We start from the raw sequence: 25,207 nt of genomic DNA, 5'->3' as shown, positions 1-25,207 counted from the left end.
GAGCTGGAGCCAAATGTCATGCCAGGAATTTAAATTTAAATTAAGTGTGGATGGTAACCGAGGCTCTCAGCAGTAAGGTGCTTTTAAGTTCCTGAATGAGCACATGCACGCTGTTTCTAAACAAATCCATCTACACTGGTGCTTTAAACAACAGCGCCCAAAAGCATTTAAGCTTCATATATAGTTCTACTGATCTCCTTGCTTAGTTTCCCTTTATAATTAACACTCATTTATAGATTGTTTCACTATATATCAAAATATCTTTGAGAAAAGTTTAAAGCAGCTCACAAATTTGCAGTTCCTCCTCCATTCGGTAACGGGAGACGTATTTAAAAGTAGCATTTCCTAAAATTACTTGGAGACTGTATTTAGCAGTCAAGCAGAAATAGGACATATTTTATCAATACTGAAACAGATAATTGCCAAGATAATTACACTAGACACCACTTCTGCATCTATCTATCATAAGAATGTCTGTCCTAATGGATTATGAATTCACTGTATTTCAATTCCACATATGAAATAGGCAAATATTTCTCCTACAGTGCAGCTTTTTTAAACATTTATAAAAATGTTGAGTGCAATTCAGATCCACATTCCTCCCGCAACACAGATAGGTAAGGCTAAAAATGTTTCATAGTAATTAAAAAACCCCAAAATCTATACAAAATGGAGAAAATTTGCATTAGTTAGCGTTTCTTAGAAAAAGCTGGAGAATTATTGAATCTGGAAGGCTGGGGCATTCTCTGCAATATGGGCTCCCCATGTAACCTTTTGACTTCCCAGTTTAGCAAAGGACTTAGAACAACGACTGACACAGACAATGGTTGTGCAACACTTCAGAAAGCCTATAGAAATGCCTTTTTATTCAGATTTTTTCTCATAACATGAGAATTCTGTATTTGTCACCACAGTGTCACTGGTATCATTAAGGAATTAAATCTCGAATATTAGTGAAGTTGAAAGAATGTGCAGGCGAGATCTACTGGTGCTATGTATTGATAGCTCTAAGTTCAGTTACTGACTTTTGAATTGTATTTGCTCTCTGGGAACTTGTATCCAAGAAAAAAAAAGTTCCAAAACACTCTTAGTGCCCTTCTGTCTTTGTAATCTACAACACCCTGAATTTTTCCAAAGCAAATAAAGACTGACAGACACATGCATGGAGAGACTTCTTAAAGCCCAGCAGGAAAAAAAGATCAACTCTAAACTAATCACAGTCTTATTTTTATTCGTGTTATATCAAATGTGGTCTTGTAACTAAAAAAAGAAATTCTATGGCAAGTTAACTGAAAATATCTCTTTGCTTGAATTCCAGGATGAAAAGTAGCTAATAACAATCCTCAATACTGCTTTTTTTTTTTCCCCTAAATACCAAGTGCTTAGTACCTAACAATGAGTAAATGGAAAAAGCATTATGTAGGACAGCAAAATTATAATCTTGGTGCCCATAGTAGGCAGAAAAATTGTTTGCTCAACCAAAAATCTTAACATGTAATAGTAACACTTCTAAGGGTACAGGAGTAACTTAGCTGTTCAATGCTACTAAGCTGAACTACATATTCCTATTTCCTTGAGCTTTGATTAGCTGATGTGTCCATACATACATGCCTTCAAGGGTAAATTTATGTCAAGTGTGATGAAAACTGAACAAAACCTTGGCCTCTCTGTAATCAGATGGATTAAAGATACTGTATTTATATAAACAGTTTTGAAAAGTGATGTATGACTAGCTGTCCTTGCTATTCTGCATGTTGAGGAAAACATTCGGTACATTTGGGGGGTGATTTTGCAATGCATATCAAGAATGGAGAAGCCTCCTTGTCCTATGCAGCTCAGCTCTACAATTGAAATACCAAAGCACATGTGAAGATATAAACCAGTAGCAGGAGGAGGGAGTTCAGGAGTGAGAAACCTCTCACAGTTAAGGAACATACTGGAAATAAACAAGCTGTGTTGCACTTTCCTGACAGGACTCTATTTTCTATTTCTTGTCACCCCTTCAAATACCTTTTTAGGGCAGGAATGGGTTCTAGTCAGCTGCTCCTTAATAAAGTTGTCAACTAAGATGTAATTAGAATTCATCATTACTAGTGATGAAAAAAGTTGGAGAGTTTCAGATCACGAGGTGGAATTGCTACGTATTAGAAAAACTGCCTTTTTTAAAAGCCAAACACTAACAGAAAAAAATTAACAAGTAATGAGCCTCTACAAAATGTTGTATTTTACAAACGTGCTTGGAGAGGTCTTATTTTTCTACCAAGTTTCATTTCCTGGTGGTCAGAAACACTCAAAAGTACTAATTTGAATCTTTTAGATGCACAAGAGGTTTAGCACTGAACATGCAACTACACAACCCCATCTGGCTGAACCTGGGGCAACTAAAATAACTGAAATAACCCTGGGTTGTGATTACTGCTAGTCCTACAGATGATGGCTGAGCACTTGTGTGAGTGCTCCCTAAAGCCTTTCCCCTGTCTGACAGCTTAAACAACAGGACTCTGCTCTCTCATGGATTGCTTCTAACACAGAGTCGTGACAAGGCCCAAGGCTGGGCTTGGGTGTATTAAACTTTCCAGCCAAAATAAGGATACCAACAGGCTTTACTCAGCCCTTAGGCTGTTGAGATTCCAAATATGTCTCTGCCACATTCTGGATGTTTTTACTGGAAAGTGGCACACCATCTCATAAATCCTTTCCTTGAAGAGAAGTTAATTTGCTTAGGACCTATAGAGCTGTCACCTCACCTGAGCCATGACTTTAAATTTTCATTACCTGAAATGCTTTCTAACTTAATCTCTTTTTATTTCCCTTTCCTGTGATTTATGTGGTCTTTTGCCTGGCAGGCTTCAGCAGGATCATGTTGTCCAAATATAAATATTTCAGAGCAGTATTACTGTCTTGCAGTCAAAATATTCCAGTTATAGTTCCACACAAAGAGTAAGAAGACTGGTGTCCAAGTTTGCATGCCAGGATTTCCCCCAGTCATACTGCAGGCTGTTTTCCTATTCACCTTTTCAGAACCATCTGATCTCAGTGTGTTGTGAAGTAAAGCATCCACTCATTTTTTGAACAACGTTGGAAACTTAGAAGTCTGTCACCTGTCACCACACCTGGATGTATACACAAGGAAAAGCAACACGTGTTTTCATATGAAGAAGTTCTTCGTACTTCTACACTCAGAATAATCCAACAGACCTTGAAATAACAGAGGTAGCACAGCACTAGTCTGGATCCTCCTGAGTGGTTAATAGCAAATGCATGTTAAGCTATGTCTAACATATAGTATAGTAACATAAATAGTAACATAAACAGTAACGATTACTTGGTAAAGAGTCAATTGGCTGTGAAAAAATAAAGGCTTTTTTATGTTGCATGATAACCATGGATTGTGACATTGCTGCCATTCTACTATCTATTATACAATGTATTTCAAAGATACGTAAAATATAGTGAAATTCAAGGGGTTTTCCACCGATACCTCCTGTCTATTGCTTTTATTTGCTGCGTTATATTACAGTATTTTATAATGTAGGTTTTATGAAGGTTTTCTGTTTTGTATGTCATCTGTGTTTTGTTACCTGTGGGTTTTTTTGTTGTTTGGCGAGCGAGGGCGAACGGAGCGCTGCTATCGTTAGTGGTTTGCCAGGACAAGCCCGGCCGTGGGGCAGGGACACGGTGTCACCCGTGTCGCTTCAGCGACATGCCGGGATGGGCCGAGCCGGACAAAGGAGCGTGCGCCATCCTTTAGCTGGGATTTTGGGAGGGTATCTCGCACTCCTCTGGCGCTTCTCCCGGTGAGCGCCGGCGGCGGCACCGACACCTCACACAACCCCTGGACTTTGTCCCGCCCCGTGTTCGCCACCTCTGACCAGCCCCACACAGCCGGAGCGGCCGGGGATGGCTGACCCGGGTACCGCGCGGCCCAGCGGCTCACGGAGGCCACCGGGGCCGCGGCTGGGCCTGCAGCGATCCCGCCCTGCCCGCTGGGCCCCGCTCCCGGCCGGACCCGGGAAGACCCGTCCCGGTCCCGCCCCCGCCCCCGCGCGCCGCGAGCCTCACGCTGCACGGCCGGCGTCTCGCGGCCTCTGATTGGCTGCCCGCTCTGACCAATAGGAAGCTGTCCCGGTCTCCGCCCGCCAGCAGAGTGAGGGGTGGGTCCTCGGGCCCGCCCCCCTCCCCTGTCTGATTGGTCGAGCCGCCTGTCAATCACTGCGCACGCCCTTCGCCCGCAGTGCCGGCCCGGCTCGGCTCGGCCCGGCCCGGTGCAGGTGGGCGGCGGGGCCGACATGGAGGGCGAGGCGGTCAGCGGGGCGCAGCTCATCGCCCAGGCCCTCAGGGCGCAAGTAAGAGCGCGGGGACAGGGACCGGCAGCGTGCGCGCCGGGATACCTGCAGCGAGTGAATGTGCGCGGCCGGACTCACTCCGACCGGCGCTGCCGCTCTCCCGGGACCGGACGGAAAGGGCTCGCCCCGACGCTTTGTGGGAGGGAAGGAAAGGAAGGAAGGGAGGTTCCGCCGCACAGCCCCAGGAGCAGCCCGGCCCCGGTGCCGCCGTGAGCTGCTGACATCGGGGCGGCGTTCCCCAGGCCGACACTTGATTGCCGCCTTCTGGAGAGCCTGCCCCGTTCCCGAGCCTGCCCCGTTCCCAGGCCTGCCCCGTTCCCGAGCCTGCTCCCTCCCGAGCTTGGGCGATTCCCCCGTTACCACGAAGCAGTGCCGAGGTTCCTGTGCGGCTCTCCCCGTGACAGTTGGATGTGCCTCCTGCGCCTCCTTTGCAGTGAGGAAAACTGTGTTGTCTCTAAACTCGAGATGCTGCAGGCCTGACACGGGGCTTGGGAGAAGACTTTGAGTTTGGCCTGTGAAACATAGAAAAGTAGTTCAATTGTAATCCAGATAAGCATAGTCTTCTTTATCTCTGTGTTTTTGTGGGCACGGTACATTTCCAACCATTTCTTGGGGGCTTTTTGCCCTTAATTTTCTGTAAAAGTGTGAAAACACAAGATGCCATGAGGCATTTTCAGAGTAGAGGAAGCTGACGTACTGAGAATCAGGAAAGTGACATAGCAGAGATGTCCCAGGTAAGAATTGCTCAGTAGAAAGCACTAAACACACCTTGGCTGAGGCACTGAACCCTTGTCCCACTGCTTGTAGACTGCCAAAATCCAGGGCTTTCACAACCAGAGGGCTGAGCTGCAAACACCAGCTGATGCCAGCTCTGTTTCCACGGTGACCCGTGAGCTTCTCTGTGACTATATATGTTACATTTTAGTTTTAGACTTCCTGTGTAGTTAGCATGTTTGTGTTTGAAATGTGCTTATTAAAGCTGTCTTTTGGGAATAAACACTGACTTTTCCCGACATTTTTCTTTATAGAATATCGAATATATGTTTGGCATTGTTGGTATTCCAGTCACTGAAATCGCAATTGCAGCCCAGGCAGTTGGAATAAAATATGTGGGAATGAGAAATGAACAAGCTGTAAGTATATATCTGTAGTGGGACTAGCCCTTTCTTTAACTTTTTTACAATGGAACAAAACCCAGTGTAAGTTTTCTTACTAGAAAGAATGTGGTCTCTGAATTTTCCTTTAATTAACGTATACAGGAGCAGCCAGTCTTATTTGGAGAACATTGTTGCATTGGGTTGAGTGTTTCTTTGTGCCTTTCTTTCCCCATTTCCATTTTAAAGTGGCCCTCTCCTTTTCTGATAACAGAATTGCATCTTCTTCCATTTAAAAATGTCATTCTCCAATAAGGGAGCAAGGATAGGAAAAATAAAAAAAGAAAAAAAAATAATTTAAAGATAACTGATAATTTTTTGTTCTCTATCACGGGCTATCTCCTTTAAGTGATATATTGTCAGATATTATCTACCAAGTTCTGGGATTCTCATCCAGGATCTTTTGTTTTTCTGTAGCTTTAGCTTTCTACACAATTTCCAATATTATCATCCTCACTCCAACTGGTAGTATTTTAGTTCTTTTTAGGACTTTATTGCCTACCTCTTTACTTTTTTTGCCCCTCTCTATATGGTGTTCTTAAGTGCCCAAAGAGGAAAGTGTTCCTGTTGATTGATAAACTTGTTCTGACAATTTCAATAATTATAGTTTTTTTCCCCTATGTTTTAAAATCTCACAGAACAGCAAACAATAGAAACTAATAATGCTTCCAAGTGTTCAAAATCAACCATGAACATATACTTAGACTCTCTTATTTATGTATATTTCAATTTTATTGTGCAGGTGTCAGAAATTAAGAGCCAAGCTCCTCAGCATTTTGGTGGAATGCCACTAGTTCTGCATTTGTTTGGTTTCTCACAGTAGTAACTCTTTAATCTCAGTAGTTTCTTGGGTGGTCTGAGGTTGAAGATAATAACCTTGGATTTGTACATCATTTTCAAGGGTCGCTGCAGAAGATGGGGAACTGGCTGCTGAGCTGGTGGCAGAGGGACCAGCAGCTTTCCATACCTGATCTACAGCAGCTGCCAGATTTTCTTAATTTATGTAGTTAATAACCTCTTGGATTGTTCCAGTCCTCAACCAAGTGTTGTTACAGTAGTTCTCCCACATCAGGTGGTTGTGAGCTGTGTGTTTTTGCTGTGTAGTCGTTACGTTGTTATATTTGAATGTGAGAATTTAGATGAATGCGTGTCTCTATGGAAAACCTGTAACATGAGAGAGGCAAATATATACAAACATGTTTAAAAGGTGTATTTGAGTCTTTGAAGAACTAGGAATTTGGCACAGTCTTTATATTCCTGTAGGCCATTTAGCAAATATTCTAGTTTTAGCTGTGGTTACTAACATGATTAAAATTAATTTCCTCATGTGTGTGTAATTAACAGAGAAGATTGCTTTACACTGCCAAATGAGATGTTCTATTTATTGCTCTTTACTGGATGAAGGAGACAAAAAACATTCTGCTGATAAATGATGGGCTGCTTTTGCTTAGTGGAATAAAAATAGCACAAAGACTAGTTTTAATGTCAAAGTGTCAGGTTTTCTCTTCTTTGGAGAGTCAAAAAGGATGAATGAAGCTGTATCTTGTAGTGAGTTTTGGTCTGCTCTTTCTCCTCAGTGAATAATAATTTCTTGGCAAAAGGTGAAAGCTTATATATAGTATATTCAAGATATACTCAATATATACATGTCATAGTTTTAAATGTCTCAGTTGTGTGGCCTGGCTGTGGAGGATGTGTATACAGCTGCCTCCTTTATTAGTGAAGGCAGCTGTATATGATATATGGAAAATTAAGGTTTGGGGTTTTTTTTCCCAGGGATTGAGTTTCTACCTCATTTCTGTGCCAGATGTAGCAAAAGGATTTCCCTGTAGAAGTAGTAAAATTTTAATTAGTAGTGTTCATAGGAAATAGGGCCCATAAAACACAATAAAACCTCACCAGGATGGTGGTGGAGTCACCATCCCTGGAGGTGTTCAAAAATGACTGGACATGGCACTTAGTGCCATGGTCCAGTTGACAAGATGGACATTGGTCAGACGTTGGACTCAGTGATCTTGGAGGTGTTTTCCAACCTTAATGATTCTGTGAAAAGCTCATAAAACTGCAGAACATAAATACCTGGTGAAAGCATGAAGCTGAAAGTAGAGCTGCCAATGCCCATGAGCTGGTCTTCTGTGGGCTGTAAAATGGTATGAGGTTGCCAGAAGCATTTGCCCTGCATCCATATGCCCTTTGCACAGTGAAGACTGTGTTGCAACTTTACAGGGGTGCCTGTTCCGTGTATCTGTCCTTGGGTAATTAGAGATTGCTGCCATTGTTTAGAAGACTGATAACCCAGATCAGCTCTAAACTTCAAAACTATATGGTTATTTGTTAACAACACACTTTGTTTATGTTACTTCTTAATCTTTAAAAATAACTATCACTGCATATTCAAAGCAATCTCTTGATATTTGTACCCTGAGTTAGTTGTGAGCATACATTATGCTGGAGTTGGTGCAGCTGTCAAGGGAATTGGGCTCAAGAGCTCTGTAATAATGGCAGCTGGAACCAAAGCGGGCATTTTATCACCAGAGTACTCAATTATAACTAAAAACAAATCCCCACTCTATTTAAAAATGAAAGAGGCAGGTTCTGAGGCCAGAAGCTTACTTTAAGAAATAACAAAATACTGCAAAATGAGTTATTTTTCCATTAAGTGTTAGAACATGCTAATTTCAAGACAAGAGTATGGAAATATGAGAGTGGGCATTGTCACTTGAATTCTTGAGTTCTTTTGTCAATTGTAAACTTCTTGATCACATACTGTCTTTTTACCAGTGAAATTTATATCCAAATGTTTAATATCACTACAGGAATAGCTTAAAACATACTCTGCAATAACACTGCTGATCAACTATGCCAACACGTTGTAGATGTTACTTTTGTGATTTTTATTCAAAATACAATTTTTCTTTAAATGTGTGATACTGAAGTGGAGTGAGAAGTATTTCAGCAGCTTAGCTTGTAAAAGACGATCTCATCTAATTATTTTCTTCAATGTGAGATCTCAACCTTTTGCTTTATTTCTGAAATACAATTAAGAATGGCTGCATTTCTGCTTGTTTTTCTCGTGTGAGTCCCTCTTCCATGTTCATCCAGAAGACAGTGGAAAGCAGAAGTTTCCTGTTTTGTTCTATTGCCTTCACTTCCCTGGTTTTAGTTGGGTTTTTTTATCTGGTTGATTTTTTTTCTTTTTCAAATCCCAAATAAACCTAATGTAATATCTTGTAACAGCAAGGAGCCTGAAATGTGGAGAGAAGTAGAGAAGAGTCTTGAGATTTTAGATTTTTCACATTAATCTTCATGGACATATCTAATGGAAAGGGCGAAATGGAGCTTTTTCTTGCATTTAAGCTCTTATAGTTAGGGAAGAATGTGTACCTGCTTATTTTCAGTATTTTTGTTGAAAGTTATCTACAAAATATCGTTAAATGTATACATCATCATCGTCATCATATCATTAACTCCAGTATTTTCAACAGGCCTGTTATGCTGCATCTGCTGTTGGATATTTGACTGGCAGGTATGTAAAGAGTGTGCAAAGCTATTGAGAAATTCTCACTAGTTAAGAATTACCATTTTTAATCTCATCACCTGGAACAACAAGTGTCTCTGCCTGAATTAAATTTCAGTAAAATTTGTGTTGAATCAGATGCGCTTCATCCAGTGGGAGCTTTCTTCATTGGTGACTGCTGATAAAGTGCAGTTGAGAAAACTACAAACATAAGTGTACCAAATTGCATATGAACATTAGATGGCAGAGCAAATGTGATAGAAGAAGTCAGGAGCTGTGTAAATACACAGGATAAGCCTGTGTATATTGCCCACCTGTGTGTGGGTGGCACGTAATTGTTCACTTGCTTTTCTAATTGGATTGATACAGCTTCATAGTTTCTGATTTTCATGTCTGTCTTTAGTTATTCATACAAATTCCTAGGCATTCATGAGTTTTGATGACATGAGTAAAACTTCAATGTTCTGTATTTTAGTACCTTACTAATTTTTGTAGATTTTTTTTTTAATGTTCCATGTGCTCACTTTTTTTCTCTCTTCCTCTTTTTTTCTTTTTGTATTTTCTGTGTAGACCAGGAGTATGTCTTGTAGTGTCCGGTCCAGGTTTCTTACACACCCTTGGTGGGATGGCAAATGCAACCATTAACTGCTGGTAATTTAACTGCATTTTCCCTTTAAAATTCTAATAATTGTGTGTTGTTACTTGTTTCAGGTGTTGAGCTGCACAGTATTTTGTATGTTACTTTTTTCCCCTTTCATGTGGATAATGAGGAGAAATTCTTCCTTTATCAACCTTAAAATTAATTTAATTAGATTTTTTGTATTCTCATGGATACAATTTTTGATTTTGTCCTACCCCATTGTGTGTATGTTAGATCTATCAGTATAGTCGGTTGTATGGGTGTGTTTGAAAATGAAGTCAATATTAGCCTGTAATGCTTTCATGATCATGGAGAGCATCTTAAAGGTGTTTCCTAAATTTAAATTCATACTGCCTTTGAATTGCTGTATTTCATACGTGAATAAATTGACAACTGCATCGTTAAAATCCCTATTTGCCCCTCACACAGACATTTTGAGCAGTAATTAAGTATTGAATTAAATGATGTACAGAGGGATAGTATTTACTCCTTTAAGCCTTCACTGAGATGTGAAGCTTTGCCTGGTCTGCCACTGAAAGCTGTTCAGAAAGCTGTACTGAGGTATCCTGGGAAGAAGCTGTAGCAATACCAAGCAGATGTGTTCACAGAACAGAATGTGATCCAGAACAGAATGATCTGGAACACTGAATTAGCAGTGGCTGATGGACGAGGGAAGCTCGGAAATGGGAACACTAACAAATCAAGGCTGACATTTTGAAAAAAGTCCTCTAGTGTTCAAATTTTTTTTTTTTTAATGAGTTATTGACTAAAGTTTTGCTGTCATTATTTGACGTTAGACTAAGAAAGGAAGATTATATGACAACCTTGCTTTTGAACAGTCAGGAGTTTGGTTATAAGAAAGAAGTGTGCATGTCATTTACTTGTGGATTTGCAGGAAACATTTTTGAGGGTAAACTGCTTTTTCAAGGGTAAAACGTCTTGATATTTCACATTGAAAATTACCTGCCATGCTGCTGCCTCCTGTCTTGTCTCATTCTGAGCAAGATTTTGTACCTCAGTCTGGCTATGACAATAGACTCCAAAGACAAGCGTGATAGTTGGTAAGGTTTAGAGTAAACACAAGCATGCTGAAGTACCATGCTATTTCCCTGAAGTTGCAGATAAAATTTTTTTCAGTTTACTGGAGTTCTCCTGCAAGTCCATAAGACTTACCATTATTAGTTTCATTATAGTCAAATGTTCTTTCTGCCTCACTGTTGTTTTTGCTTTGATTTATAAGTACTGCCCTTCAAAATGTCTACAGTATTGTGACAGTAGTACAGTGATTTCCTTGAGGGAAAAACTTCTTTCTAGTTAGAATTATTTCTAGTTAGAACTTCAAAGGCAAAACTAAATCTTTTCAAGATGGATCTGTTGGAGTTGGCTTTCTAAATAGTAGACCAGCTTTGTAATTGTATTTCATTATTGGAAAGTAGTAGTTACTTTGTTCATTGAACTATTTAAATAAATTTGGAAAAGGCAAGTGAGAGGAACCTAGGGTTTGTTACTGTCAAACAGTCTTGGATACTAATCACCATTTTGCTGAGGGGAGAGAATAAGCAGAATAAAATGTGTAGTTCAGTCACCAAATGCATTTTTCCATAATGATTTTTCATAGAGGTAAGATAGAGCCTGAAGTTCTCATTTCACTGTGCCAGGGGATTTGAGCTGAGATTTTTGATTTATGGCAGAGAAATGGCCTGGTTATGAAGCTTGGATCTAGATACACATATCCCCAAGTCTTGTGGGTGATTAAATTTAGGATTATGCATGGAACACACTGCAAATGTTTCAGCTTGATACATTGTATATATAAATTTAGTCAAAGCAAAGGCCATATCTGAAGAGAAAATGTTTAAGAGAAAAAGCCTTTAAAGTATAGACCCAACATTCCAATACAGTGTGGATGAATAAGGAGATTAATAAAACAACTTTCTTCTATTGATTCAGCATTTAGCATTTTAAGGAGTTTGACCTACAATTTGAATAAAAGACAGGCTTTCATTCACTGTAGGAAAATTATATATTATATTTTGTGGAAATTACAATAAAAATGTGCTCCTGTGGAATGTATAACCCTCATTGTGAAGTAATACCACCTTCCTTGCATTGCTGTGAACTAATTTAAGTTCAGGATTGCTTGCAGGCATGTTAATCTTTTGTCTGTTTCTTTGGACTTTGGAGTTTTTTTACTAAAAACAAAATGCAGGAAGTTGTGCTCTCAGCCAGCTAACTTCTGCTGTGTTCCAAATTGTATACAAAGAAAATATAATCTTTTTGCAAAATTGTATCCTAGCTTGTTTCTTAGTTCTAGTGCTTGTGCATGTTAGGATACCCTTTGTAAACACACAGCTTAATATTTTTTGGACAAATCAATACCTCTTAACTTCTTATTAGGTGTTGTCATTCCCTCAAACCACTGTGTCGCCCCTATTATCAAATTTGAATGAAAATTGCCTGCAATGGGATTTGATTTTAGAACTTCTGTGATGCAAATCACTGAATATGGCCAAATTGTCCCAAAACTGATGACCCAAAAGCTGCTGGGAAGGCTACTGGCTGACACTGATATTTAGAATCCATTTCTGCATTCTGTATCTACTCTTGTAGAGATCTGTGGATGCTCTATATATAGATGTATATACTTACAGGGGTTTTTTGTTTTTTAATATACTTTTCTAGGCCTTTGATTGTTATTGGAGGTTCTTCTGACAGAAATCAGGAAACCATGGGAGCTTTCCAGGAATTTCCACAGGTACACAGACATATAAATTTCTACAGGAAGGTTTCAGTTAAATAATTCTTGTTTCTTCATTGTTGTAGGAAAAACAATCTCAAACACTAACATAACCTAGCAGATCTTAAAATGCTGTTGATTTGCTCCATCTACTGGTTTAAAATTGACATTGTGTAAATACAGCAGATTGCCTTGAATGTCTTTGTCCCTACTCATGTTGGAATTCATACTCTCTTTTAGATTTTTAGCCAGTATAAATTACCTTTGTTTGTTCTGAGATGACAAAAGCAAAATGTCCAAGAAAATGAACCTGTTTATGGGGGAGGGGAAAAAAAATGCCGAAAAACCTTAAGCACTCGGAGGAATGAGTATGGTTTTGACAGTTTTCACGAGCTGCTACTGCATTTTTCTATGGGGAGGTTTCTACCTTGTTGCTTTTCATCTGGCATTTCTTTCATTTTATTCATGTTGAATTGAGATGGAAATGAACAAATCATTTTGATAAATCAATACAATGATTGTTTGCCTTTTTTCAGGTTGAAGCTGGCAGGCTGTACAGCAAGCTGTCTGTCCGCCCAAGCAGCCTGGAAGTTATTCCTGCAGTTATTGAAAAGGTATGAAAAAATACAAAATAGCAACAGATCATCAGGTAACTGTCTCCTGTTGAAGTTTTGAGGGTGTATTTTTGTATAGTTGTTACTCTAAGTAATTTACTCTGGCAGATAGGAAGTGATGGTTGATTGAGTAAATTAACAATTGGGGAAGTTCTGCCTTATGAGCAGTGCTATGGAATAGACCAGAAATAGATCCTAATGCAGTCTGATGCTTACTGATCCCTGCAATAGTTTTTGTTAGCTTCAGATAGAGCAGGAAAATTTTTATGAAATAAATGCTTTTAGGGAGAGGTGCAGTAAATAGAAATTTAATGCTTCAGCTGTTTTTCCACTGTCATGTGAAGGAGATTTGGAGGGGAGCAGTGGAGATGGTTGTGTTTGGGGTTTGAGTTTGGTAATTGCTTTGTTGGGTTTTTTTTTTTGAGAGTGAGAGAAAACACATCCTTATCTCAGTACTTCAGAGAGGATTAGAAAAGTCTCTTGGTACTGCTGTAGCAGCCCTTCAGCCATGTCAGCCTAAATTCTGCATACAGTCATACTGTTTCCAGAAGTGCAAATTCAGCAGAGCATCTACCTGCAATAGAAGAACTGGGATCAAAAGTAATAGAAAATGGAAGCATTGGTTATCTTGGTTTTACTCTATTTGTGCTACTTGAGGTAGAATTCAGCATGAATGTTCAATTTTGTGTCTCCAAACAGCAGCTGATAATGCAGTTGTACAGTATTAGACTCTAAATGTTTTGTTTAATTTGCAATGAGACATCTTCTGAAAGGCTCCAGCTGGTATATAAGAGAAAGTATAAATAGCTGCCAAAACTTTATTTTGTTGGTATAAATCAACCTGTGGAAGCTTTCACTATGATGAATCAGCAAAATGAAACTGTGCACCTTGTCTGCCTACAGAAGAGTTTTCTTCTTTTTTGAATATAAATATTTTTAAAATCCTGTCAAACAGTGATTGAAACTATGATTGTATGTCTTCTAGGCTGTAAGAACCAGTATGTATGGTCGCCCAGGTTCCTGCTATATTGACATACCCGGGGATTTTGTGAATCTTCAGGTGAATAAGAGCTCTGTCAAGTGCGTAAAGATTACATTCATTATTTTGCAATTCACTGAACAAAAGATAATTCATTTATAGGTTAATTTCATATTTTATTTTCCTAAAACAAGAAAATCCAGTTTCTAAATGTAACATTCCATCATAACATGATACAGATTACAGTTTGTAATGAAACGTGCAAAAAAGAATGAGTTAATGTGGTAATATAATGATGTCACTCTGTAAATCTCTGAAGTACTACCTACAAAATTAAAGAAACAAGGAGAGAAAACTTCAAAGCCTATTTTGAAAAAAAATATTTCCTGTATAATAAATGCTGTAACATGGTGTGTAGCAACTGCAATTTTATGCTAAACAATAGGTTTTTGTCTTTCAGCATTTCTTGTTTGGAATTTTTTAAAGAACCTCTCTTGTTTTGCTTGGCTTCAGGTACATGGAATGCTGCCTGCCACCTCCCATCAGCATGGCTGAACACTCTGCTGTATCCAAAGCAGCCTCTGTCATTGCTTTTTCCAAGCAGCCTCTGCTCATCATTGGCAAAGGTAGAATGCTTTGATGTAGCTTTGAACTGTGCACATTCAGGACAAGAACAGTGATTGCTTTTCCTCAGAAGTGCTACCCATCTTCTTTTTAGTCAAACAAACAAACCAACCAGAAGTAAAAACACAAAATTTGGAATCTAATGTTAAAATTTGCTCTGGTTTTAGAATTTTTTTCCTGTTCTGTAATGGTTTATTTTTCATCTAATTTAAAGAAAAATCAATTTATAAAATAAACGTTTATATAGAAAAAAATCAGATAACTGTTATCTTTAATTCTAGAGCCAATGCCAGGCAGTTACTTCCAAAATTCTGAACAATTTAAATTCTTAAAGAAATTTTATTTTCTCTCTGATGCTCTGGCATGTGTAGCAAGAATCAAGAGTAACCAAAGGTCATTTTTCTATTGGTTTTTACTGGAAGCGCCAGCCTACCTGGGTGGGGACATGCATCAACACAGCAGGTGCTGCTGCTGTTGCTGTTTTACAGACTTTTCATTGTACTCTGCCAGTATAATCAATTCCTAGAGCTGGAGGGTAATTATTCTCTGTGCTGGTTCATTTCTTTTGTGCTTCCTTGTGGAGTGTTAGCCAGTGCAGTCGTCTTTCTGTTGAAGATATAGGTCAGCTAGGAACAGAATTAAAATAACCAGCTCATTTAACCCAGGCTATTTTCCTGCAGATGTGGGAAATTATCTCTATGTTTAATTAGGGAGTGCAGTGATTGAAATTTGATGGATTTTATGAATGATTAGGTAATGAAATTGAAAACAGAAGGTAGATCAGAAGAGATTATGGTTTGTTATTTTTTCTCTCTGGCTGGATACACGTGAAGAAAAGGGTGTTCTTTGAAAGGGAAAATTCACAACTGTTTTGTCGATGTCAGCAATTGAGAATCTACTCAACAAATGTACCTGGACTTTGTGCTATATATTGTTGTTAGCAGCATTTTTGGAAGATTTACAAATGTATATTCTTCAGGATTTAAGACTCACACATTCAAGCCATTGCACAAGGACCAGTCAGTTATTCCAGGTTGCCTGGGCAAGCTTAATTCAGCAGCCTTGTACTGCTGCAGCATCACCGGAAGTGTGTGCACAAACACATACCTTTGCAAGGACTTGTTTGTGCTTCTCTCTTTTCACTAAAGCCTATAGTAGAGTCTTTGGGCAGGTTGTTATGGAGCATGTGGTACAGCAGCATGCAGGGGGTAAGCAAGAAATGATATGACACAACATAAAGGTCATCTCACGTTGCTGCTGCAGAGGTCTCTGTCCCATAATATCAAACTCCACCCACTAAAAAATTGTCATTTAAAATAAACAAGATCTCCTATTTTTCTCTGCCCTGCTTCATAAGAAGTGATAAAGAAGTTCAGCTGAAGTCTTACAAAAATACCAAGGAAACAAAACTTTTTGTCAAAAATACGTGAAATTTTAACCATAGTTATCTGTGGTTTGGCATGTTTAATTTTGAATTCTTCAGAATGAAAAATAACAGGCAGCTTTCACAATGGGAAACAGTATTCTTTCTGCCATAATGTAATCAGCTTCATTGAAGTTCAAGCAAATACAGTTGATTTCTGTAGTATTAAGCAGTCTCTTTCATTTCATTCAGGTGCTGCTTATTCATATGCTGAAAACAACATCAGAAAGTTGGTGGACCTTTCTGGACTGCCTTTTTTGCCTACACCCATGGCAAAAGGAGTAGTTCCTGATAACCATCCAAATTGTGTAGCTGCAGCAAGATCAACGTAAATATAAAGCAAGACTTCTAATCCTAACATCTGAGAAATAACTAGGAATTTTGGTGGTCTACAGATGCCAGGGAAGAGAAAATTCATACCACTAAAACTTTTTCAACCATGTTTTGCACCTCACTGTAGAGCACCGAAGATCTTGCTGGGAAAGGGACAACAAATTTAAGTGGATCACTTTAGAATGCTGACCAGGAAGATACTTTGAGATATATTCTATTCTGTAGCTATGAAACCTATGGCAAGTAGATGTATCAATGTTGCTAGTGTGTATTTTGTAACATAAAACAGAGCTGGCAAAGAGTTTATGTCAAACATTTCACTTTGTGCACTAGACAAGCTACTTCTTTTTGCTTTAACACCATAAACAGTAGCTTGAACTGCCCATGTTGCAGTAGAAGTTTTGCCAGCTGTTGTCTCTCTGTGGTGTTTGCAATACCCCATCACTAAATTGCACTTTATTTATAAAGAAAAGTAAGATATTTCAAACTATACTGAAAGGCTATGTTTAAAGTAATTTTTAACAAGTTTTTTTTTTCCTTTTGGCAAAATTAATGTGAATGGACTCTTAAGATCTCTACTATGTATGAATATGCACAGAGTCAGTTTGCAGATGGAGCATTTATGTACCCTGAAATTAAAATGCTGTCGATTGCTGAGCATCTTAGCTTTATCACATGTTAAGCATGCAGCTAGGGAGAATGGAGAATAAAAGAATATACCAAATATTGTCTGCCTATCTGAAAGGTAAACTAATGGGAGACTAAACTGAGAGGCCCATACAATCTTAATTTTGGTGCCTACTGTTGCCAGTGTCACAATAGTGAGTCTTTTGCTTTAACCTCAGTATCATTCTAGCATCTTGTTGGTCTCCTAATGTAATGATTCCTTTTCTCTATACAGTGTAATAGGAAAATAGTAATTAATTTTCTCTAAGTTCCTTAACTCAGGAATGGCTTGGTGATTGGCTGTATAAAAGGATACAGGGTTTTGGGGCTAAGCAAGCAGCTTAAAGCTTCTGGGGTTTGCTGTGGTGGTTGGGGTTGCTTCTAGTTTTGCAAAGACTGTTAAATGTAATAGTGATTTCTTATCTGTCATTTCCCTTTATTAGGGCATTACAGCATGCTGATGTAATCATCTTGCTTGGTGCAAGGTTGAATTGGATTTTGCATTTTGGTCTTCCACCAAGGTATCGACAGGATGTAAAGGTTATTCAGGTAAGCAGGAAAATTATTATCACTTAATGGAAGTCTTCTGTGTTCTAGAATTGTCCAGAGCAAGTACTGTAAATTATTTTGGTTATGTATTTCATGGGGCAAGTACTGCCATATGGACAGTGCAGTGTGGTGCATATAATTATGGTAATTCTTCAGAAATACTTATGATCTCTTTAATTATTGTTTTTAATTATTATTTTTTTCCTAAAAATGCTTACAATATTGCTCCTAGTATCAAGAGCTTGGTACTGCAATGATGAGAATGGCAGACACTTCTATGCAGTTGGCTAATACAGGATTAGACTCACAATACTGTTATGATCTTTGGAGCGTTGAAATTTCTATGATTGAAAGAAAGCTGTCCTTGAAATTGTGGACTCTTTCGTACTGCTCTCTTGGCTGCATTTTTCTGAAAATGAACTGCTTTCAGATCCTGTCATAATGTAAGAGCTCAGTCACTTGTAAATTAAATAAGAGAGGAAGAAAGGCTATTTAACTAAATAATGCATTTGACAATCTGCCAGGTCTTAGAAAGAGAAGACTTTAAATTGTGTCCTTAAAATCTCCTCCCCAAGAGTCTGTGATCAAATAGTAATAGTCAATCCAACATGTTGTCTGTCCTGCTCTACATTGACCTGGAACATAAAGTTCCAAACTTTACAATAGCATTAATTTTTAAACTAAATTTTTAAAAATACAGATGTTATTTTTGCAAATATGATTTTTACAAATAATACGTATTTTATGTTTCCTCTTTTTAAAAAAATTAAAGAAAATTAAAAAAAAAAGTGAGATGAAAAAATATTATCAGAGATTTGTATTAAAATACTAAGCCAGTTCATAGTCTGTGTGACCTGGTCAAAAGTAACAGTTTATGTAACCTTAAGGGTTCGTGCGTCTCTGATAGGTTTGCTTCAGTAGTTGCAATTTACTTTTCAGTTTCTTCATGCTGACTAAATTCTTACTGTCAAGTAGCATGCACACAATTTTCTCAGTGAAAAAACTGCTGCTTTTGTATAGACTTTATGGGTATACCTGAGACTAGATTTTTAGGTCTCCTACAGTATTGTAATAAAGTTCTACAGTGTCTGCAGGACTTGAAAGAAGCAAGCAGTCAACTTTAAAGATATGTATGATTTTTATTAAAATAGGTATGCAACATAGGGTTTTACTTTGTATAAAGGATTTCCTGATGTCATGTCAAGGAAAGGCAAAGGAAGTTACCTGTACAGCCAAAACAAGGTATGAAGACAATGTTAGACATCTATGTATGTTAGGCCATGTTTCTCACTTGAACTGAAAAAAAAAAGTTCTCCTTAATATCCTTGAACTAATGATTGTCTTTGTTTTTAAAATGCAGATTGATATTTGTGCAGAAGAGCTGGGGAATAATGTAAGGCCAGCTGCAACTTTATTAGGTGACATAAATGCCGTGACTGAGCAGGTATGTAATGTCCCGTGTCCTCTGATCTTGACCTCAATTTCCTCTGATTCATGTGAAGTATATTGCCAGTTAAAAATAAAAGGAAAAAAACTCCAGCTGTTCAAGGAAAACCATTTTTCAGGCAGTATATTCATGTTGTATACCCAGTCTATTCTCAAATTATATGTTAAAGATGCTTTTGTTGTCTTTTAAACATGTGAAAGACCTCTCTGCAACATTTCAATATTGTTCCAGCTCTTAGAAGAATTCAGCAAAAGATCTTGGAAGTACCCTTCTAATTCAGAGTGGTGGGAGAAGCTAAGAGCGAAAATAAAGAACAACGAGGAAAGGTCGAAGGTAGTGTGACATTAAAGAAATTAAAAGGTTTCTTTTATGCTGTAACTGGCACTGATGCATTGTCAGTTTATAACTGGTGTATATCCAAACTCCTCAGTTATTTCTCATTTAAGTCGCCCAGACTTAGAAAATTTGTACCATTCTGGTACAGGCTTACTCTTCTTATACTTAGGAACTATAAGCTTTATAGGTTAAGCATTCTATGATTTTGTGTAAATTCAAACTGTGTAGAAATCATCACTCTTTGAGATTGGATTCTTAAAGCCATTAGTAGAAGACCACAGCCAGAGCTGCTGTGTTCTAGGCACTGACTTCTAGGCCATGGACAGATACTCCAGGTACTCCAAGTGGACGCATTCTTAGTTTTCTTCTAATTGTAATCACTGTTTGTAATTTTGCAGTTTAGCAATGCTGGTCTAGGTTTAATCTATGCTAAAAGCAACTAGCTGTTAAGACCAAGACACCACAGATGCATGGTATATACCTAACTTTATGTAACTCCTATTCTGCAACTTCAGATGCCTATTCCCAAGATTGGGATCTAAAATAAATTCATTCTAGCAGATTGCTGTTTTGAATTACCTCCCAGCACACAGATGACAGCTCACTTAGAGTTGTCAATAGTCAAACCTGGGTGCAGAAAACTTTCATGTGCCTCTTGGGTTAAACTGAGTTTTAATAGCTTCTGCCAATGCTGGGCCATTGAAGGGTTGCTGAGCCTCTGATAAATATGTTATGTCACCAGGATAGATAAAGGAATGACCTTGATGTAGAGCATGGAAAACCAAATACTTCAGCCTTACCTAGCAGAGTGTATTTTTATTTCCATCGTTATTATTTATGTGTCTCTGTTTTGCACCTTAAATCTATTTATGGGAGTAACTAATATCTTTTCTTTTTAAGGGATTAGCATTACAGAAATCTCTGCCTATGAATTATTATACAGTCTTTCATCACATCAGAGAGCTGATACCCAAGGACTGCATTTTAGTAAGTGAGGGAGCAAATACCATGGACATTGGACGAACTATGCTTCCAAATTTCTATCCCCGTCAAAGGTGGGATGTCTTCTGTTCTGACTCAACAGGCTACATTTCTGCATAAATGTTTTCATTTAAGAAGTACAATGGTCTGGAAAACAGAAGTATAATATGTTGAGAGAGGATTAAGGAAGGTTTTCCACTCACATACTGATGTCCTGCCATAGATTTTAACAGTTCTCTGCATGCTCTGCAGCAGAATGGTGATAGTTGCTCTCTCTCTCTCTCTCTCGTGGAAAGTGAGTGATGAGCATTGTGTTCAATTCCCTGACCTACATGTTTGTTTCTGTGTTCAGAGTCTGTGGTAAATATTGATGAAAAAAAAACCAATCATTGGGATTCTTATGTTGAAAAGAATTCATGTGAAGAGTTTTTCTGTGAAACACTTTAAAATAGGGAAAACTTGAAAATTGGATTATATATTGGGTATGCTTTCATGTAAATTTGCATGCCTAAGATATGGGTACTCAAAATATTGCTTTGTGAACGAAACAACCAACAACCAAGAAAACCATTTACTTCCAATAGAGTTGGGGGACACAGTAATGTTGCTGGTTGTCTCTTCAGACCGCACTGCACATATCTGAAAGCAAATTTGAGCAGTTAACCCTAGAATAATCTAGTGCTTTGTGTACTTTTGTATCCATTATGTGCTTCTGATTGAAATGATCTAACTAAATTATAGCTTTCAATTTGATTTCAAATGGTTGAACAGAAGACTAAAATTTGGGCAGCAGTATTTAATCAATGGCTTTCAGACTAATAGTCATATTTTCAAGAAATTAAATATAGAAATATTTCATGTTGTCTGTCTCTACAGTAATTGAATGTTTTTGAAATACTGTTACTATGCAAGCTAAAAGCATATGAGAAAAGTTCTTTATTGTAGCACTAGTGTAGAAGAGTTTTTCATTTTAATTGGAGTTCCAGTATGTTTATATCACTTAAAACATTTGCAGCTTTATCAAATGTTTGACTGAGTATAATAATCTCTACATATGGTATCTCTTTATTCCAATTGTTTATAAAACAGTATTTGAATACTATATGGCAAAGTATTAAAAGTAAGGCACCGTGGATTAATGGAAGAGTAGATTGAGTAGAAATAAAGGGATAGTAATTCTGTATTCTCCCTTTAGGCTTGATGCAGGTACTTTTGGAACCATGGGAGTGGGGCTGGGTTTTGCTATAGCAGCTGCCATGGTAGCCAGAGACCACACACCTGGAAGGCGAGTTGTCTGCATAGAAGGGGATAGTGCTTTTGGATTTTCTGGAATGGAGGTGGAGACTATCTGCAGGTAACTGGGGTTTTTTGGCTCAAGAAGATGCTCTTCAGGGTCACTTTAACTAAATGACTTTAACTGCTGAGGTATCCATAAAGCCCATGAAAACAAGCCAAAAAACATACATGCTCATTTTTTATGTTGTTGTGATGTAGTGCTTTACCAGTGATGATTAAATCATACTTCAGGTGGAAGTGATTTATTTTTCCTTTTATTTGTAAGGGAAATTACACTCTTAACATCTTACAGAAGGGGACAAGTATTTCATAATTCTTCCAAATGTGTCTTTTTATAGATACAACTTGCCAATCCTGATTATTGTAGTAAACAACAATGGGATTTACACTGGTTTGGATGCAAGTTCTTGGGAGGAGATGTTAAAGTTTGGTGACCCTGCTACATGGTAAGCATCTTCAAAGTATGTCCTGTTAACTGTGAAAGAAGTTACCAAAATGGTCATTCTCTTAATTTTTAATGCTTTGTTATCCAGATTAAAATTACATTTATAAAATCAGTTTAGTCCTGGGCTAAGTTCATGTAAGTAAGAACCAGTTACCAAAAGCAAACAGCCAGTCTAATTCCAGCCTACTGTTTGCACAATAGTGCAGCAGAGAGATGATTCTCTATTAGTTTCTCAGGTTCCTGCAGCAGTTCAGCCCACACAGTACAGAGTTCGCAGTGGGTTAACTTTCCAAATCCTGGTACTCTCCAAAATTACTTGAGACTTGAGTTCTGAGTTTTCACAGGACTTCTGCTTCTGAGCTGCAATCTCTGTATGAAGAGAGCTAGGCTAAAGCTTTGCTGAGAAATGTCTCCACAAGATAAAAATGAGTACCCTATGAACACATCTTAGGTGATGCAGGAACCATAGTTCTTTCAGCCCAGAAGAACACGTCAGGCCAGCACAGTAATCATCTCGCACTTTAAAATTGGTGCTAAAGTAATTGAATTAGCCTGGCAATTTTCCCATGCCATTAATCATGTTTTCCATTCTGTTACAGTGTACCTCCTGTTTCTCTCCTGCCAAATGCACACTATGAGAAAATTATGTCTGCCTTTGGAGGTAAAGGATACTTTGTTAAGACACCAGAAGAATTGCAGAATGCTCTGAAAGCAAGTGTGACTGACAAGCAAACACCTTCTCTTATAAATGTAATGATTGATCCACAATCTGAGAGAAAGAAACAGGTATGTATTGTTTTCCTTTCTTTTTCTGCAGGCTTCATGGTGGTAAGCTTCTGAAAACCTTAGGGACTATCACTTAAAGCACAGAGGAGGCAGACATGGTTGCAAAGCTGAAAGATTGTTCTTAGATTTGGGACATGGAGAAAATAGGTTCTTTTACACCATGCCATCTGCTTTTCTTGCTATCTGCTTGTTTGGGATTTTTCCCCACTGGCTGTTGTCAATGTATAGTGTCCTTAATGACTATTTCCAGAACTTAAGGTTATTCCTTTTCATTCTAGACCAAAGGAGATGAGACATTTTTGAGTAGTTTTAAATCCTCTGGATTTCCTCTGTTAACTGTTCCTCTTATTGTTTGCCCATTCTGATGTGATTTTTATTCTGTGTTGGTTTATTTTTTTTGCTTCCAGGAATTCCCCTGGCTGACTCGTTCTAACCTGTAGTAGAAGAGGAAGATGATGGTGGTGCAAGGCAGCGCATTAAACAAAACTGAATTGTTTTCTGGAAGTGGAACTGGTACAACTGTATTTTGCATAGCCATTGGAACAAAGTGGGGTTTTAGAACTGCTGTTAGAGGAATCTTTGAATGATGAAATTAGGTAATTGTAAAATGAGAGACACACATGACTACATCAGGCCTTTTTTCAGATTGTACACAAAACACTGATGATAAAATTATATGCTTTTTCTTTTACTCAGAGTAATAACTATTATTTGTGAATTAAAATCTTGAATGTTCTGGATAAAAACAAAAAGGTGAGGGTTTTAAGCTGTCTGAAACACTGAAGTGTTTGACAGTCTGCAATTATAGTAGCTTGATTTTTAACCAACCACACCACCATTATGCTTGTTAAAGACTTTGTCCTCTAAGGATCAAACCAAAGCATCTTGTTGTGAATAATTCCTGATTGGCGTCATTATGCATCAAAGCCCGTTGCATTGGTAGTAGCTTCCTAATTTTACAGACTGATTTTACAGCTTCTTCTGAATGTAGTAGTGTATTAAAAATGCAGACTTACTCGAGGGCTAAGCTTCTGTCTACTGAATTTGTTTTTACTAACTGGAAATTATGGTGTTTGTAGGAAAAGAAAATCCTGGGTTTTTGTTTGAAGCTTAGCTCTTCATAGACACCACCATGTTTGTAGGCTGAAAACGTGGCCATATTTATTAGTGAGATTTCCAGTGTTGAATAGATTGTAAACCTTAATAATCAGAAACATCTTAAACAAAACATTACCACCACCATCACTGAAATATCAGCAGTGACACCAACGAAGTCTGCAAAAAAAAAACCCAAATGAAAGCAAAATTTTAAAAAATCCCTCACCAGAGCAACAACAGTAAAAACAGTTAGACTGGAGCATAATGTTCATTTTGGCTGGCATCACAAAGCAACTACCAGTGTCTGTTATGTGACTGGTTAATTGTAGAAAAAAGGTTCTTCTTGTAACTGTATAGGAACCTAGAGTCCCACCTGCACTGTGATGCAGAGGTAACATTTAAAGCAGATATTTGGCCTGCCTGGCATTCTGTCTATTGTGTTTTGTCATTTGTTGCTGCATCTGACAATCTGACTTAGAGTTCAGACTTTAAAAATGAAGTAGCTCTTTGTCTATGCTTCTGTCATGACCTATAGCAGCTACTACACAGGATACTCTAAACAGATTACTTTATATTTACATCTGTTCTTAAATGCACAGGTCATTTGTTATATGCACAAAAGGGAATATTCTGTCTCTGATTTGGGTTTTGCTTGCTTTATTTTCTGTAATTCCATTGTCAGTAAGTGATAGTTATCTAGTTGAAGGCACTTGATGACCTAAGGAGAGAGGACTGGGCTGGCAGGGGATCCTGGCCTACAGTCAGGTTTGTTGCAAAAGGCTTGGCTTGTTGGGTGTGGCACTTTAGTTTGGGTCTGGCCCAAGGCCATGGGTTACTGTTAGGCAGAGGAATGTAGGAATGTCTCTGCACACTAGTACAGGGAGATAATATCTGAAAGAAGTAATATCAGAAATCATCTGAAGTGCAAAAGGATAAAATCCTAGAATAGATGCAGCTCACAAAAAATGAAAGGCTGCTGAGTTGCTGCATTCTCTGGGGTACTGTGCAAGGAAGGTGGAACAGTGTTGAATCTTGACATTTGTTTCATTCTTCTTCTTGTCTCACAAATAAATTTTGATATGTTTCAGTGATTAAACACAATCTATTATGATGGTGTAAAATCTCTAAGAGTTAATGCTGGACGTGACCGCAGGGGAGATAATTTACATTGGATAAACAAATGTAGAAATTACTGTTTTATACTTGAAAATTAATAAAAAGTGATTTTCATGTGTT

The 25,207-nt window shown here is 38.1% G+C and overlaps 2 protein-coding genes across 6 annotated transcripts in view; one reads left to right on the top strand and one right to left on the bottom strand.

Annotated features, from left to right (window-relative positions):
• The window catches only part of BTD (biotinidase), an 18,072-nt gene extending 13,235 nt beyond the window's left edge, over positions 1–4,837 (bottom strand). Inside the window, exon 1 of one of the 4 annotated variants that reach the window (XM_014893915.2) lies at positions 4,707–4,837. The gene's annotated coding sequence lies outside the window, so the exon portion shown is untranslated. Of the gene's footprint in view, positions 1–3,013; positions 3,141–3,581; positions 3,867–4,391; positions 4,461–4,706 lie in introns of those variants that run through there. The other 3 variants (XM_088163733.1, XM_088163717.1, XM_088163741.1) reach the window with 3 other exon arrangements.
• On the top strand, positions 4,211–25,207 carry HACL1 (2-hydroxyacyl-CoA lyase 1). 2 transcript variants are annotated; one of them, XM_014893889.2, is made up of 17 exons: positions 4,211–4,346; positions 5,375–5,479; positions 8,986–9,026; positions 9,588–9,668; positions 12,340–12,412; positions 12,931–13,008; positions 13,994–14,088; positions 14,501–14,613; positions 16,227–16,362; positions 17,477–17,582; positions 18,943–19,026; positions 19,261–19,362; positions 20,266–20,420; positions 21,542–21,700; positions 21,981–22,088; positions 22,687–22,873; positions 23,281–25,207. In XM_014893889.2, the coding sequence occupies exons 1-17, from the start codon at positions 4,290–4,292 to the stop codon at positions 23,311–23,313; spliced, it is 1,713 nt and encodes a 570-aa protein (XP_014749375.2). In that variant the 5' UTR covers positions 4,211–4,289; the 3' UTR covers positions 23,314–25,207. The 2 variants fall into 2 exon arrangements, with proteins under 2 accessions (XP_014749375.2, XP_014749382.2); XM_014893896.2 differs by lacking the exon at positions 4,211–4,346 and adding an exon at positions 4,854–5,080.

This window comes from Sturnus vulgaris, chromosome 1, assembly GCF_052056855.1.
Source record: "Sturnus vulgaris isolate bStuVul1 chromosome 1, bStuVul1.hap1, whole genome shotgun sequence".
Taxonomy (NCBI): Eukaryota; Metazoa; Chordata; class Aves; order Passeriformes; family Sturnidae; genus Sturnus; species Sturnus vulgaris.
The sequence above is the reverse complement of the archived record's forward strand: the minus strand, read 5'-3'. Positions and strand labels throughout refer to the sequence as shown.

Bases quoted from the DNA above. Each gene is read 5' to 3' on its own strand.
- HACL1 (XM_014893889.2), top strand. From the start codon at position 4,290: ATGGAGGGCGAGGCGGTCAGCGGGGCGCAGCTCATCGCCCAGGCCCTC. The intron at 12,413-12,930 runs GTACACAGACAT...GCCTTTTTTCAG, and splicing joins CTTTCCAGGAATTTCCACAG to GTTGAAGCTGGCAGGCTGTA. The intron at 22,089-22,686 runs GTAAGCATCTTC...ATTCTGTTACAG, and splicing joins TTTGGTGACCCTGCTACATG to TGTACCTCCTGTTTCTCTCC.